The sequence below is a fragment of the Homalodisca vitripennis genome, chromosome 4 (assembly GCF_021130785.1).
Source record: "Homalodisca vitripennis isolate AUS2020 chromosome 4, UT_GWSS_2.1, whole genome shotgun sequence".
Lineage (NCBI taxonomy): Eukaryota > Metazoa > Arthropoda > Insecta > Hemiptera > Cicadellidae > Homalodisca > Homalodisca vitripennis.
In genome coordinates, this window is record NC_060210.1 from 149,547,010 (window position 1) to 149,561,802 (window position 14,793).

A 14,793-nucleotide genomic window follows, 5' to 3' on the forward strand; every position below is an offset into this window, starting at 1 on the left:
AATTATCTCAGCAATGTTTAGAATGTGATAGAAAAAGAATAAGTGAATATAGTGTACTGTTTTCAACGGGAAATTGCATGCGAAGCCGCGGGCAACTTTTGCAAAAAATTATTGAAATGCGCAGCAAAGCGCGCCGGGCCCGCTAGTAAATAATAAAAATGATTACGCTTGAGATTACACATGGCACATTAATTATACAGTAGGTTAACAAACTACAATAAGCAAAAAATATTTTCATGGTATATTTAAAAATTATTTATATGAACGTTTTTCAACAGAAAGTAGTATTTATGTTTTCTTCTGCTGCCAATCCTCCAAACGTTTCCTAAAACAGACAAAATCTTGAATCACTATTTAGAATGATATTGTTGAGATATTATAAATACATTACATAGTAAGTAATATATTTATGAATTTTGATATTTTAAATTTTGTTACATAATGAACCCTAGAAATGGTCATCATCTATCAAATTGTTTAACTACTTTGAGACATGTTTTAGTTCTAAAGTGTATATTATGGGGTTTCGGGCTTAAAAGGAAGAATGTTGTAATTTTTAACACACATTTGTAACAGTTTTAACATTGTAATGTTAATCTGTTATTAACCCAGATATGCCTAGTGACCTATATTTAGGACACTTGTAGTGTTCTCCATAAAGCTTACTTCTGAAGTTAGTTTTCAGCTTTTTCCAAACAGGTGGCAGGGTGGGTGCTGTCTTCAGTAAGAGCTAACCTACTGAATGCATCTGAGCAACAATCAAGTGAATGCTTCAACTAGTTTGTTTCTTTAGACTAGTTTTACAAATTTAGGATTTCCAAATCAACTTCATGAGCTCTGCGCCATGGTGCGAAAAAGTAAGTACAATACTATTATTTCGTAGTTTTTAAACCTATTTAAGTACATTTCCTAATAACTGACTAACTAGTTATTACATTTATCTTGAAATGTGACCGTTCTAAATTCAGACCGTTTATAGGTTATGTTTGGAATTGGCCCGTCCTACATGTAGTCCAGTAGGCATATGTACAACAATAATGCTTCCCACTCTCAAATGAGTTTCGACCCTTGTATTTCAAGTCGTGACTTAGTAAATTGGGTTAAACTTTTTGTTTTAAGCATCAATACAATTTTTTTACAGTTATTTTATAAAAAATTCTGAAAAAACCTTGTTATTTATCGTACTTTGAATTTTTTTAGGAACTTGAACCTTCATGAAATTTTGACGATGCTAGAAGATGAAGAGATCCAAGTGCCACCTGATGAAGAAAATTGGCGTATATATTCAGCCACCAATCAATGCAAATGATGATGTCACTGATGAGGATTCTGGGGATGAGGACATGACTTCAATCCATCATCTTCCAGGAAACCAACTATTGGCCCCGGCTGAAGTTTCCCAAGAATTTGAACTGAGTGACAACAAAGATGAAGAGGATCCTTCTTTATCACACAACCAACCTTACCACTCTAGTTCAGCGAAGATGGACATAGCACAGGCCACCAAATAAAAAAGTAAGACGAATTCAGAATTTCACTGAAGAGAAACCAGCAAAAAAGGTTAGTAAGCCATTCACTAAAAAGCAGTACAAATGGGTCAAAGAGGACCTAAAAACTAGATGATACTATTTGGAGTAATAGACAGGAAGTACAACAACAAAAATTAACCACCAATGGAACAGTTTTTCTGTATTTTCGATGATGATATTGTAGATTTATTAGTTGAGAAAACAAATCGTTATGCGGCATTACATAACCGTTTTAGGTGATGTAACTGTCGATGGAAATGAAATGTTTCATAGGAGTATTGTTGTTTGGAGGTGGTTATGTTCCATTACCTCGAAGACCGAATGTTTTGGGAAACAGCTCTTGGACACTCGCAATGAATTAGTTGTAAATGCAATTTCTAGAGACAGATTTGAGTTTATTATGTCAAATTTGCATGTTTGTGATAATGACAACCTCAATGCTGATGACAAGTATGCAAAAAGTACGTCCATTGTTTGATGGCATTGAACAAAACATTTTTTTGATTACGCACCACATGAGGAACACCACTCAGTTTGATGAGTCTATGGTCCCATATTTTGGGAGGCATGGTTTGAAAACAATTCATCAGAAACAAACCTATTCGCTATGGGTTACAAAATTTGGGTTGGTGCTACACCCAATGGCTATGTAGTTTGGGAAAGACCCCTACCAAGGGAGCAGCCACACCTTGGACCCCTCAGTATGAACACTTGGGCCTTGGTGCCAGTGTTGTTTTGCAGTACTGTGATGTTCTGAAGAAGAATGGTGATTTCCCGTACTTCTTGTATTTTGATAATTTTTTTTCTGGTCTACCTTTGTTTGAGAAAACTGTCCCAAAAAGAATATAAGAGCTATTGGTACGGTGAGAGAGAACAGAATAGCAAAGTGCCACTGACTGATAGTAAAGATTTGAAAAAAGAAAGAAAGGGGAAATTTTGAATACGAAAAAGTATGTGATGAAAATTTAATTATTGCAAGATGGAATGACAACAGTATTGTCACTGTTGTTTCAAATGCTGTTGGTGTACAACCCATACATCAGGTAAAAAACGCTTTTCACTTAAAGCCAAGAAACATGCTTTCATCCCTCAACCAAACCTCATACACCAGTACAAACAAAAAAATGGGCGGAGTGGACCGGTGCGATCAAAATATGAGCCTGTACGAATCCAAATCAGAGGTAAGAAAGTGGTATTTCCCTCTGATCTGTGGACTGCATTGACAGTGCAGAACAAAATGCCTGGCAACTTCACCGCCATGCGGGAGGGAACCTTGACCACTTGTCTTCAGACGCAGACTTGCCTGTAACCTGCTAGAAACATTTGGTTAAAGGGTGCGCGTCAAAGGCTGGACGGCCATCGAAACAATCAAAAGTGGACTCTCCAGGTTTGACAGATTGGACCACCTTGTTGTTCCTCAGGAAAAGCAAACGAGATGTGGGCATTGCCATGCCAAGTGCACTACCAGATGCCAAAAGTGTGATGTTGGTCTTCATACTAAATGTTTTTATTGATTACCACACAAAGGCCATAAACTACAAATGCACTTACTAAAAATTTTATTTAAGCTTTGTTTTATATATCTTTGTTTAAAAACACAGTTGAATTAAGTACATAAAACATATATATCCAATGTAAATGTAACCCTTCTAAAAATAAAAAGCATTTTTGGAATATTTTTAGCAATTTCACTCATATTATTTCCTACTGTCCTATATATAGGCCACACCCATTATTTACTAAACGACGATGAAATTTTTTACAATTATTGTTAAAATGTGTTGAAGAATACATTTATAGTATAAAAAAACTGTAGAATTAAAAAAAAATTAAAAAAAAATAATTCAGGCATATCTGGGTTAATGACTCACACAGGAAAAATAAAAATTACTAGTTGTTGTCATTTATACGTCTTGTTGTAAAACTACAATGTTTCAAGTTCTTTGTTCGCTACCAAAGATAATTTTAGCACAAATCAAGATTTGTTAGTGAAAACTTTTAAAACATTTTATGAAAATTAAAATTAAAATATGCTATATTAAAACTTTGATTGATATACTTATTTTTAACATTTTCATTTTTCCACAGCTTTATAAAAGTTCAACTACTATATCAACATAATGTGTAAATATTGTGACTGGTAAGTCTCAAGAAATGTTTATAAATTTTATACCAAAACCTGAATCTGATTATAAGAACATATATACTTATTTTACAATGTTTATATAGGCCTAACTAATGATAGTAATACTCTAAAAAAATTTTTGTATGGATGACAATACTTTCATGAAACTAGCCTATTTTGTTATGTTTAACCACTTTGGTTAGTGTTCAGAAAAGTTTTTAATCCTTTCAAACCTTTGACTTGAACAAAATAAAAAAAATTAATGAGATAAATATTAAACTTTTAAAACTTATTGGGGGATCAGTTATTATATGTAGTTCATATTTCAAATATTTTTACTCGGTTTTAAAAAAACTTCACTATGTCATTAGAATTTCATAAACATTATTTACACGCATAACAACTATTTGAGCAAAAGGATTAATTAGTTGTTCTTGTAGAAATGTGCAACATGAATAACAAGTTACGTGTTGCACAATGAACTTCCTGAACAATATTCTCAGCAGCCAAGATGTGGTTTGTTAGGTCGGAATAAATGTTAAATTCACATAGTTAATATAGCAATTCAGTAAAAGAATGTGTTACTTTGCACGAATAACTGTTTTCTCTTCCACACACAAATACGGAAAGTTGTGGCTCAACATAATAATAAGTAAGGTACTATTTGTTAATGGTGTGAGATGTTTTTCTACAGTTAACCTATATTATTGATGTGCACTATAAAAATCTTTGGGTAGAGAGCTTAATTTAAAAAAAGAATTGATAACTCATTCCACAACCCAGTTATTACCCCAATGCTATTACATGTAACAAAATAAATATTATTTTTATTTCCAGAAAGCTACATTAACCTTTTGGGAAAACTCAAGGTTGCGTTGCGCATGCACCGCTTTGCTGTCAGAATATGCCGCCACATTATAATACTAGCCATTCCTTGTATACTGCTAATACTGCATACTATGGCCATATTTATCTTGCGAGTGACTTATATTTGTTGAGCAACCATCTAGTTTGATACTGTTGTCCAAAAGGCAGACAATATTGATCGAGCCTGTCTGTCATAGTGAGGAAATATGACATTTGATTTATGACTACAGTGAAAGTGATTAAATTGCAGTTTGTGAAGATGAAGTTTTGCACTCAGATGAAGACTATCTTGACACGGAAGTACACCTATTACAGGTGCTCAACCTGCGGTGTTAACCTGATTGACATTGCATTTATTCGTTTTTTTGTCTTATTAGTTCGTAGTGCAGTAGTCCAGGTACTACTTCTAGTATAAACTCGTCTTATCTTATCAGTGATAAACGCGCGCCGCTTATCTTTTGCCTGTAATGAAACCTGCGTTAGTTCTGTCTGAGTTTTGTGTGTGTAAGCAGTCATGGCGTGATCTGGACTTGGACTTTGCAAGCTCGAGTTAATTTTTTTTTCTAAAAGAGCAAACAGCGCGAAGCGCTGCGCATTTTGAATAGGCAAGCTAGGGTCTTTTTAGCGTGTGACAAGAACTATCGCACGCCATGTCAATAACTTCACTAATTATTCCTTGTCTATCTGGGTTTGTTTGTTTACTTCTGGCGGTCAATCGAAGCCGTCCTATAGGTCACGTGACCCGTCCGGCCAATCGGAAACTTTCCTGTTTGTCACGTGATTACTGTCAACTCATCAAAACGACCATGGTCGGCCATTGTTTTTAGTTTGATAGTCGAAAATCTTGTTATTTATGTGTTTTGTATTGCCAACATTTTACTGCCGAAAAACTGGTTTTTATAAGTTAGCGATAATCGGGACTATTTTTTTCGGTGAAATTACGTTAACCTGTGTTAGTATGCAAAAAATTACGGCGATCGGAGCGGTAGTCGCTGATCTTAAGATTTACAAGAAAGGTAGGCTAATGTTAAAACTCACAGGTAGGCTAAATGTAATGTCACACTTAAAAAATATTGCAGAGATCATCATATAATGGTAGCTACACAGTAGTTAATAAATATCCTTCTTTAATGAAATAAATAGTTATTAATTAGTTATTAGATTCTGATATCATTCAATGTGGTCAAAAATTCGTATTTCTTGTCTGTAAAGTATTACTCTATACATGAAAGACTTATTGATCTTACAGGCATTTGTTTTTGTTAACATAATTCAGTAGTATGCAGCCTGTAATTATTTAGACACATTTTAACTACTCCAATACGCATAGACAGGCCGTACCCATTTCTGTGTAAATTAGGTACTGTATAATTGTATTTTCTTATATTTCTCATTAGCTTTATTGTTAAACTAAAAAAAAACCTGTGATTTGGAAGTACATTCTCGTAAATATTGATTTTTTTCCAACTGCCATTTATTATTTTAGAACTACTTTTAATGGGTGATCCATCTTAATTGGAGTCCACTCACCTGGGTTTTTATTTTATTTTTTCCAAAATTTTTTTTGGGGGGGAGTAAACGGCTACGGCGATAATCGGAACTATTTTTTTCGGTGAAATTACGTTAACCTGTGTTAGTATGCAAAAAATTACGGCGATCGGAGCGGTAGTCGCTGATCTTAAGATTTACAAGTTGTACTTGCAGCCATTACTCAAATGCTTTACAAATGAATCTGCTTTGCTGTAATTAATTGCTGGAACAATATTGTTATCCAATGCATTAAAAAGAGCTAGCAAAAATCAATAATTGTAAATAACTACAATAACAAAGGTTTTGTATTCAATAGTTAAGTTATTTCTAATTGATAATATGGTGCCCTATAATTCCAGGAATAAGTTAACAATTGTAACATTGATTTAATTTCTACCTCTTAGTTCTTGGTATCATCCTTTTTTATTACTGTTCACAATATTGCAAATTTCATTCCTTCTAATATGCCTATAGGTGATGATAGTTGGATTTCTGGAATCTTATTAGAAGACACTTAATAAGGAAGTGATCTGGAACAGTTGCCAAAATTCATATTAAGTTAAACTCCATACTGAAGATTAGTTTGCACATATAATGAAAAATATTTGGGAGACTTTAATAAGCAGCCTACATTTCTTAGTTGATTGTTATTATCGAACCATTCAATATAATATCCAACTTCGATATTATATAGTAATCGTACACGTCAAGAATAATAATACATTAAACAAAATTAACACATTACAATTTTATCTCTTTATAATTCCTCAAACTTCTCTTAACGGCCAAGAACTTACATCAATTGATTATCTCACACAGTAACCTCATTTACTAATTCTCCATAAATTACTAGTTACTTCTTGTCGTTTATTGTTTACATTAAATATTAAATTAATAAGTTGAAATCATATGGTAATTTAAATAAATTGTGATATCAAATTCTTAATTTCATAAGAACAATAAAAAAAATTCGAAGAAAATAACATCTGAATAACAAATATAGGCTGCTTATTACATTCTACCCAAAATATCCGAGAAATATCCAAAAACTTAAAATAATCACATTTAGTTTTTATCTGTTAATTTAGTTGGTTTTCACCTTGTATTTTAAGTATCAATTAGAAAAGATAAAAAATACATTTATTTAATGAAAATGTGGTAGTTTAGCTATTGAAAATAATGAGACATAATTCCTTACCAAGTGATAAATCTGGTTCAAGATTTTTTGTGGTACCTGATGCCAAAGTCTGCTATTTAATATGGATTTAATTTAATCCATTAATACATACATGTGTTATTTGTGTCACAAGTTGTCAGACACGTTTATCCTTAAAAATAGTATAAAGTATAAATGTTAAACTGTTTTGTTTGTTACATGTTGTTATACATACAGTCAAGACAGCTTTTTATTCATCATTACATTATTACTTTTTAGATATAAAAACAGCTACCATACTATAATTTTATATACCTGTAACATAATTCGGTTCAACATTTTGGCTATGGTAGGTTAAATAATCATGAATATCGATGCAGAATTCGATTGTGATGGTGGCCACTTATTAAACTGCTTATACTGCAGCCATAAGGACTGTTGAGAGATGGTTTCAACACCTGTTACTAGAAAGTTAACAAATAATATTACTTATTTATTGAAACAAACCCCTGTTAGTTTCAACAGAGTATATTAATATTGTTCGCATCAGTAACATTATATAGTCTAAACACTACATTTAAAAGACATCAATCAATACTAAAAACTTTTTATTTTTGTGAGGTCTTTCAGTAGAAAGACACAAAAGTGTACTGTGTCTGATGAAGACAGCCTTGCTATCAAAAGGCCTCACAAAAATAAAAAGTTTGTACCATTGGTTGGTGTGTTTTAAATGCCTAGTGATTAAGTTAATAGCCAATACAAGCTTCATCTTCAGCATTATACAGTTTAGTTCTTCAAATAAATTATTTATTGGCCCCTTGTTACTGAAACCTGCTAATAAGTAAAAAATGGTTGTTAAATAGATTTAATTTGTTCAGTATCCTACATATAGAGCATAAAACTACTGATTTCAAAATTGCTTTATATTTGCCTACATGTTAATTAAGAATTTGCGATGTTCACCTTTTATTTAGGTTATGTTTTAAAAATACTTCTAATCAATTCAAAAATAAACACATTGCTCTTCTATATAAACATAAACTTACTTATAGGCTATGCATAGTTAAGCATATCTAGAACGATAACCTATACAAAATAAGGTAAATGTACTGTATAATGTAGACGAGAAAAGGTTAACATTTTTACTCACCTTATTTCTCGTATACCCTAATTGAAGATTGCACTTCAGTTTGTCTCAAAAAAACTATTAAAACCCAAACCAAATAAAAATTCAGCATATTAGAGAGATGTTCCATTACTCACGTATAAATATAAATGAAACATGACGAACTACAGTAAGTTCCCGCCACGGCCGCCACCCGCCACCCACTTCGTTCGATAAATTAAATGTTTGGTTATGTCTAATAAACCAATCTGCGGCATGGCATTTTTTGCTCGAAAGAATATAGTACTATAATAACTTTATGATGGCTGTACATTTAAATTTGTACAACGTCAAGCAAAACTCGTCGAAAATAAATGGCACAACTTCAAATTACAGATAATTTTCACTTTTTGATATAACTAATCCACATCCCCTCAATTTAATTTTACACTCTTAGGAGAGATTGTCTAGGTCTAGGTTATTATTTGTAAACAATGGAAGAGTAACCTTGATTCTAGTGTGAATAAAAAAAAATTGAAGAAATAAACATTTATGAAAGGTTTCGTTTATAAACATTTACTAACATAACTATTCTATTATCAAGAGTTGCTGTTATTAAACTTAAAAAATGTGAAAACTCTCAAAAATATACATAACTAATCCATAAAATTATCATTACTGAATATCCACTACTGTAACCAAATGGATATCATTGTACCTGTTCCGCGGTGGATCGTTCACCAGTAGATATCGAGTGTATATCCATTGGTGGACACACACTGTACATAAAGTGTATATACACTGGCGGATTAGATATGTGATGGATGTAATGTGTATACAATGGATATCTTGTGCTATGTTGGGGTCCACCAAAGCGTATGATTTTACCTATTTAAAAATGTCAGGGGATAATGACACATGTGGTAGACTAAAAGAGATTTTTCAGGTATGTGCATAGGATGCTGTTGAGTATTTACATGCTCTGAAGGAGGTTCAATTTGGCGGTATATGAGCCCTTCAGAGTTGGCTAAACTTTAAGACAGATCAACGATCTGCAAAGTTACAAGGTAAGCTTTTCGGAAACGTGTTTTTCCAATAGGCGCAGTAAACTTGATCAATGCTGTATTCAGGGTCACTGCGGTAAAGTTATCAGAGCTTCGCTACGAGGTTAGGTAGAACTACCGGGAAACTAGTTCCATCCGTATAGGTGTCACTAAAATGCAACAAAAACTTATGCATTTTGTAGCAGGTGGCACATGCGGCTTTGGACTTGTATTTTTGCACAACATGTGCAGTCAAGCATGAGACTTATCTTTTGTGGTCTTTGATGATTCTATATCGTTCACAAGGTTTATTATCTTACAATTTCCAATTACGCCTGTTAACGTATACACGATAATGTATAACAAAATATGCATGGTAATTTGTAACATTAATAGAGTACATTATTAAGGATATAACGGTTAAGTGGGAAATATTTGCAGTTAAAAAGATACGACTGAACTTTTAATGGTTATTTATATTCAGCGCTGGTGTCGCGTGACCGTAGTCATTACCGAACGGTTTTTATAACCGATTAACCAACCGGTTCAGTAATTCCTTTCGTTGGTCGGTTCCTTTAGTCGTATAAATAACCGACTGGTTCTTCTAATTTTACCCCGATATACTGACTATCAATGACTTTTTACTTCAATCAAATAAAGAAAATCCCAATAATTTGTAGGAATTACTACTCCGAATATTGATATTTTAGATATTACTAAATTAACTGATTTTGTAATAACTAATTGTAAATTGTTGTAAATTCATAGTTTATTTACACATTATACTTTAGTAAATAGGCCTACTGAAGTCTATCAAAAGCCTACGTCAGGGTATCAAATGATCACAAATTTGATACCGTGGACGAAGGGATAGAGTGAGGGAATAGCAACAATGTCCAGTCCTGCTGAGATAAAACCGCCACACTGGTATTAAACTTGTTGAGAGGTTCCATTTGTATTTGAAAACATAATTACGTAGTCAAGTTACTTCATTGATTTCAGTTTTAATTCACCGTTTTATACAATCAGAGCTCTTTCTTTATATATGTATGGTATTTGGGTACAGTAATACTAGTATAACACAAATACTGTAACCGATTAGAAACTGTGGTTCCATTGGAGACTAAGTCTGTACACCCAACTAAAATTACAAAATTAGTCTTTAGACTAATAACTGATCAGAATTTACGACTAATTCAAGTAAAGACTAGTCTGTACAATTAACTAAAATTATTAGGCTACAGAAAAAATAGTGATAAAATAATTAAAAATAACCAATCCGAATCCACAACTGATTCAAGCAAGATGAGACTAAGTCTGTTCAATCAACTAAAACTATTAATCTGAAGAAAAATGAGTCCCACGACTTGTTGTAGCTAAAATAACCGACTAATTGGTTAACTTAAAATAACCGAACTAACCAGTTATTTTAGTTCAGTAATTCCCACCACAACGTAACCGTGAAGTGTACTTGAATCTGACCTCTGGACTTGCTTCCTGTAGATGCTAAACATATCTAATAATCTAATCTAGTATTGCGTTGTTGGCTGTTTGTCAAAATCTCTTTACTCCATCTTTTGCTCCTTTAGTAACTTGTACAATTTATCATAGTTCAAATTTCTGTTAATAAACAGAAAACCCATAATAATGGGTGTCAGAGGTTTAGAGTCTTATATGGAAACAAGTTGTAGAGCATCTGTTCCCTTAGTTAATATTGCAGATCGTGCTATCGAGTTAAGGTAAGTACGTTATGTAGTTTTTACAACCTTGAGCAATTAGTGGTATTGCACAAACACAACGTTTTTATTTCGCTTTAGATGTCAAATATAGACCTACACAAACAAGATAACTGGAAGCAATTTTGTTAAATCAATCGCTTTGACGACCAAACCTATGATCTATTGTTATCAGCGAGTTACAGGTAACCGAAAAAATAGATCAGCCTATCTATTGAACCAGCAAGAGGGGTACAATTCTTTGGTAATTTACTACAATGACATTATTTCAACGCCAGTAGTGTTCAGCCAGAATAACAATGTTTTTAATGATAAATATTAGCCTTTGGAATATCTCATGTTTATAGTGGTTAGAATTCAATAAGCGCCTACAAATTTATAAATCTTCTGTAGCTCAGAAGAAAACAGGCGATTTTTATTTTTTATTTTAAGTATATTTATTTATATGTCAATCTTTGTTTTTTTTTGTACATAAATAGATTCTCTATAAATATAAATGTATTCATACATTTTTACGTAGGCCCACATGGAATATATTCTGAATGCTCGTTTTATAATCTACTATTTCTATAATTTAAAAGGAGAATCTCTGCAAATTAATTTGAAGTAGTGTGGTACTCTTAGGCTTGCTCTCCTCCCACCACCCAATAAAAGGATAAATTATAAAAAGTAGAGTTCAGATGAAGTATTTGATGGAACGATCTTGTGTACCGGCAAAATCATTTTCATGTACCGAAAGTTCATCCACCGCAGACCTCTGACCCACAATGTTGGACTAGAATCTGCCCCACGGTACCACTGTGTTGATATTTATTTGTTTATTCCGCATTAGATATATGTATTTTCCAAACATCACAGAAAGGAAAATTATGACGTATACACAATATTTGTTTCGTCGACACAGAGATAATAACTAAGGAGCTTAAAATAGGCGATAGTGATAAATTGTCACAGAAGTTCTCCCATATCGCTAGCAACAAAATGCTAGAGCACCGCAGCTTTGTGGCATTTCTTGCAAATACAGCTGATGACAATAAACCGTCACCGTTGAACTCAGTGTATAAATACAGTATTATAGTTGTTTATTTGGTTTGAAAATAGACTAGAGAATCGGAAACTTTTGACCGGGCAAACCAGGAAAAAACCAGGAATTTTAAGAGGTTTTGAGTGGCCACCCTGTTAAATAAGTATATGAGATTTGTATTATCCTAACCCTCATACACTCTTTTGGGTGCTTGGGTATAAAAAAATTGTATGCTTTGTAAAATTTGTTGAATAAAAGATTTTTGACTTTGACGCACACAATGGCTTTGGCGGTGCTGTCCGTTTCCCATGGTTGACTGCTAAGATATCTATAATGCTCTGCTATTAACACAATATAAATTTAAAATGTTTTAAGGTTTTGGAAATTTTGTTATGTACAGTTTAAGATAATTTACTTTTATTTATGCTTAAATAAAAACATAAGAAGACAAAAATGCTAAAATGTGAAGAAGACCTTTGAAATTATGTTCACAAAATTTATGTTTATATTTAAAATTTTCTCAGAATCACCCCATCCTTCAATATGTGGGACCTTTAGAGGCATTTTCAAAGTTGAAAAGAATGTTTTAAGTTCTCTGGGGAAGATTAGGAAGTATGGGGAAAGAAAAGGAGTTACAGTGAATTGGTATATACGCCTAATAATTATACACACCACATACCTGTAGATGATTTGCTGCACTCTATAAACATTTTGTTTTCTGGGACAAAATGTTTGGGCATAAATAAGACAAACAAACCCAATTTTTATATAGCTTTGTATAATCATCGATACTTCATATATTGAATAACATAACTGTCAATCAATAAACATATTTAAAATACTACATGCAATTTAATGTTTGAAATTAAAAGAATTAATATTATATGTATAATTAATTTTTAATTATATATTATAATTATATCTTAATTATATCATTAATTTTTTATATATATATATATATATATATATAATATAAAATGGCATAACCACTTTAATAAAAGGAACCATAACAAACAATTGGATAGGTAATAAAAAATCTCATTTAAATAATAAAGGAATATTATAACTGCCAAACATATTTAAACGAACAAAAAATACAGCATATCATTTTTTACCTACTTTATAATTCCCATTTGGTCCGTTTTATAAACGTAGGTATCATTTTTATTTAGATTAAGTAACCTATCAAATATTACGTTTACCATTTTAAAATGGGTTTACGTACAGATGATTTAAATTTAGTCATTATCGGTTGATTCAACCAATGGGTGTAATTGTGTATTATCATTTATTAATATTGATATAAAAAGCCTGGTCTGCTTATTGTACCTGAAAGCATGTGGAAATAAATATACCGGCTGATCTACTCAACCTTAAACCTTACAATGTGCTATTTATAAATTGTTATAACAAGGAAAAACCATAATATAATGACAAAAACTTTTATAAGGGACTTGGTGACCTAAACGTGAGTAGTTCTTTGGCTGATAGAAATCGGTAATTAACTACCTCCACCTTTCTTTTATAATAGAAAGATCAAGAAATGTTTGGCTTTACCTTTTTAATTGGTAAAAGATTTTCTCCCTTCTCTCTGTTAGCCATCTAAAGAAACCCACGATTGCAGTGTCACGGGCACGTTAAACACATAGTAAAACTTTAATATCTAATTACTATATTTAAAAAATATTCTTAAGTCTTATAAATAACTAAATGAAAAATGTGTGATTGTTAGTACACGTATCCTATACATATATCTAATTATATGAATACATAATTTTTTAGAAGAACATCACTCAAGCCTGACCAAGAACTGATTATTGTTGTGGACGGATCATGCTGTTTACGAATTCTCTATGGTGACTTGGAGTGGGTCGGTGGAGCCCAATTACAGCAATATAAAGAGAAGGCCAAACATTTTGTCCAGGCATTTAAAGACTTGAACATGCGTCTCGTATTCTTTTTTGATGGGCCAATACTAGAAAGAAAACGTAAAACATGGGTGAAGAAAAGGCTAAGCAAATTAAAACCGATGTATCAAGTTTTGGATGCAATAAATAAAAATAAACCAACTCACAATATCCCAAAACATTGTTTTGAATTACCCCCTGGAGTAGCTCAGCTTGCACGAGTGACATTCAAGATTGATTGTGGTTGTCAAGTAAGTATACAAGTTATTTTGTTTTGTTTACTGACAAATTATTTATTGACATACAGCTTTTAAAATCTATTTAAACTTTTCAGTCGTATTATTAAAATAGTTGTAAGCTGACAGTTCATCTATAATTTTGTTAAATACACTTATCGAAAATGCACAGGTATATCAGACCCTGAAAGAATGTGATGAAGAGATAACAGAGTACGCCAGAAAAAATAGAGCATTTGGAATCCTGGCACAAGACACAGACTACGTGATAATGGACACAGGAGACACCTTATACCTGTCAATGAAACATCTGAATCTTGGCAACATGACAACCCGAGTGTATGATCGCTGGAACCTGGCTCGCAGCCTCAACTTGGACCCCTCTCAGCTTCCATTACTGGCAACATTGATGGGAAATGATATCATCAATGTAGAACATCTAAAGGTATTTTAAAATATTGCACTTAAAAATCTGTTGAGATTTTAGTTTTACAGAAACATGAATATCGATGTAATACATTAGGTATTATAAGAA

At 32.4% G+C, this 14,793-nt stretch overlaps 1 protein-coding gene and 1 long non-coding RNA gene across 2 annotated transcripts in view; one reads left to right on the top strand and one right to left on the bottom strand.

The window, feature by feature from the left end:
- Window positions 1-227: 227 nt before the first annotated feature.
- LOC124361502 lies at window positions 228-8,628 on the bottom strand. The gene is made up of 3 exons (XR_006922309.1): window positions 8,358-8,628; window positions 6,449-6,581; window positions 228-325 (listed from the first exon to the last, which is right to left on the bottom strand). It is a non-coding gene; the product is annotated as an uncharacterized LOC124361502 (long non-coding RNA).
- A 2,253-nt stretch (window positions 8,629-10,881) lies between these two features.
- Window positions 10,882-14,793, top strand: part of LOC124360324 (constitutive coactivator of peroxisome proliferator-activated receptor gamma-like) — a 79,145-nt gene continuing 75,233 nt past the window's right edge. Inside the window, exons 1-3 of the mRNA XM_046813849.1 lie at window positions 10,882-11,094; window positions 13,898-14,273; window positions 14,431-14,703. Coding sequence (XP_046669805.1) covers window positions 11,003-11,094; window positions 13,898-14,273; window positions 14,431-14,703 — 741 coding nt within the window. The 5' untranslated portion in view covers window positions 10,882-11,002. The remainder of the gene's footprint in view (window positions 11,095-13,897; window positions 14,274-14,430; window positions 14,704-14,793) is intronic.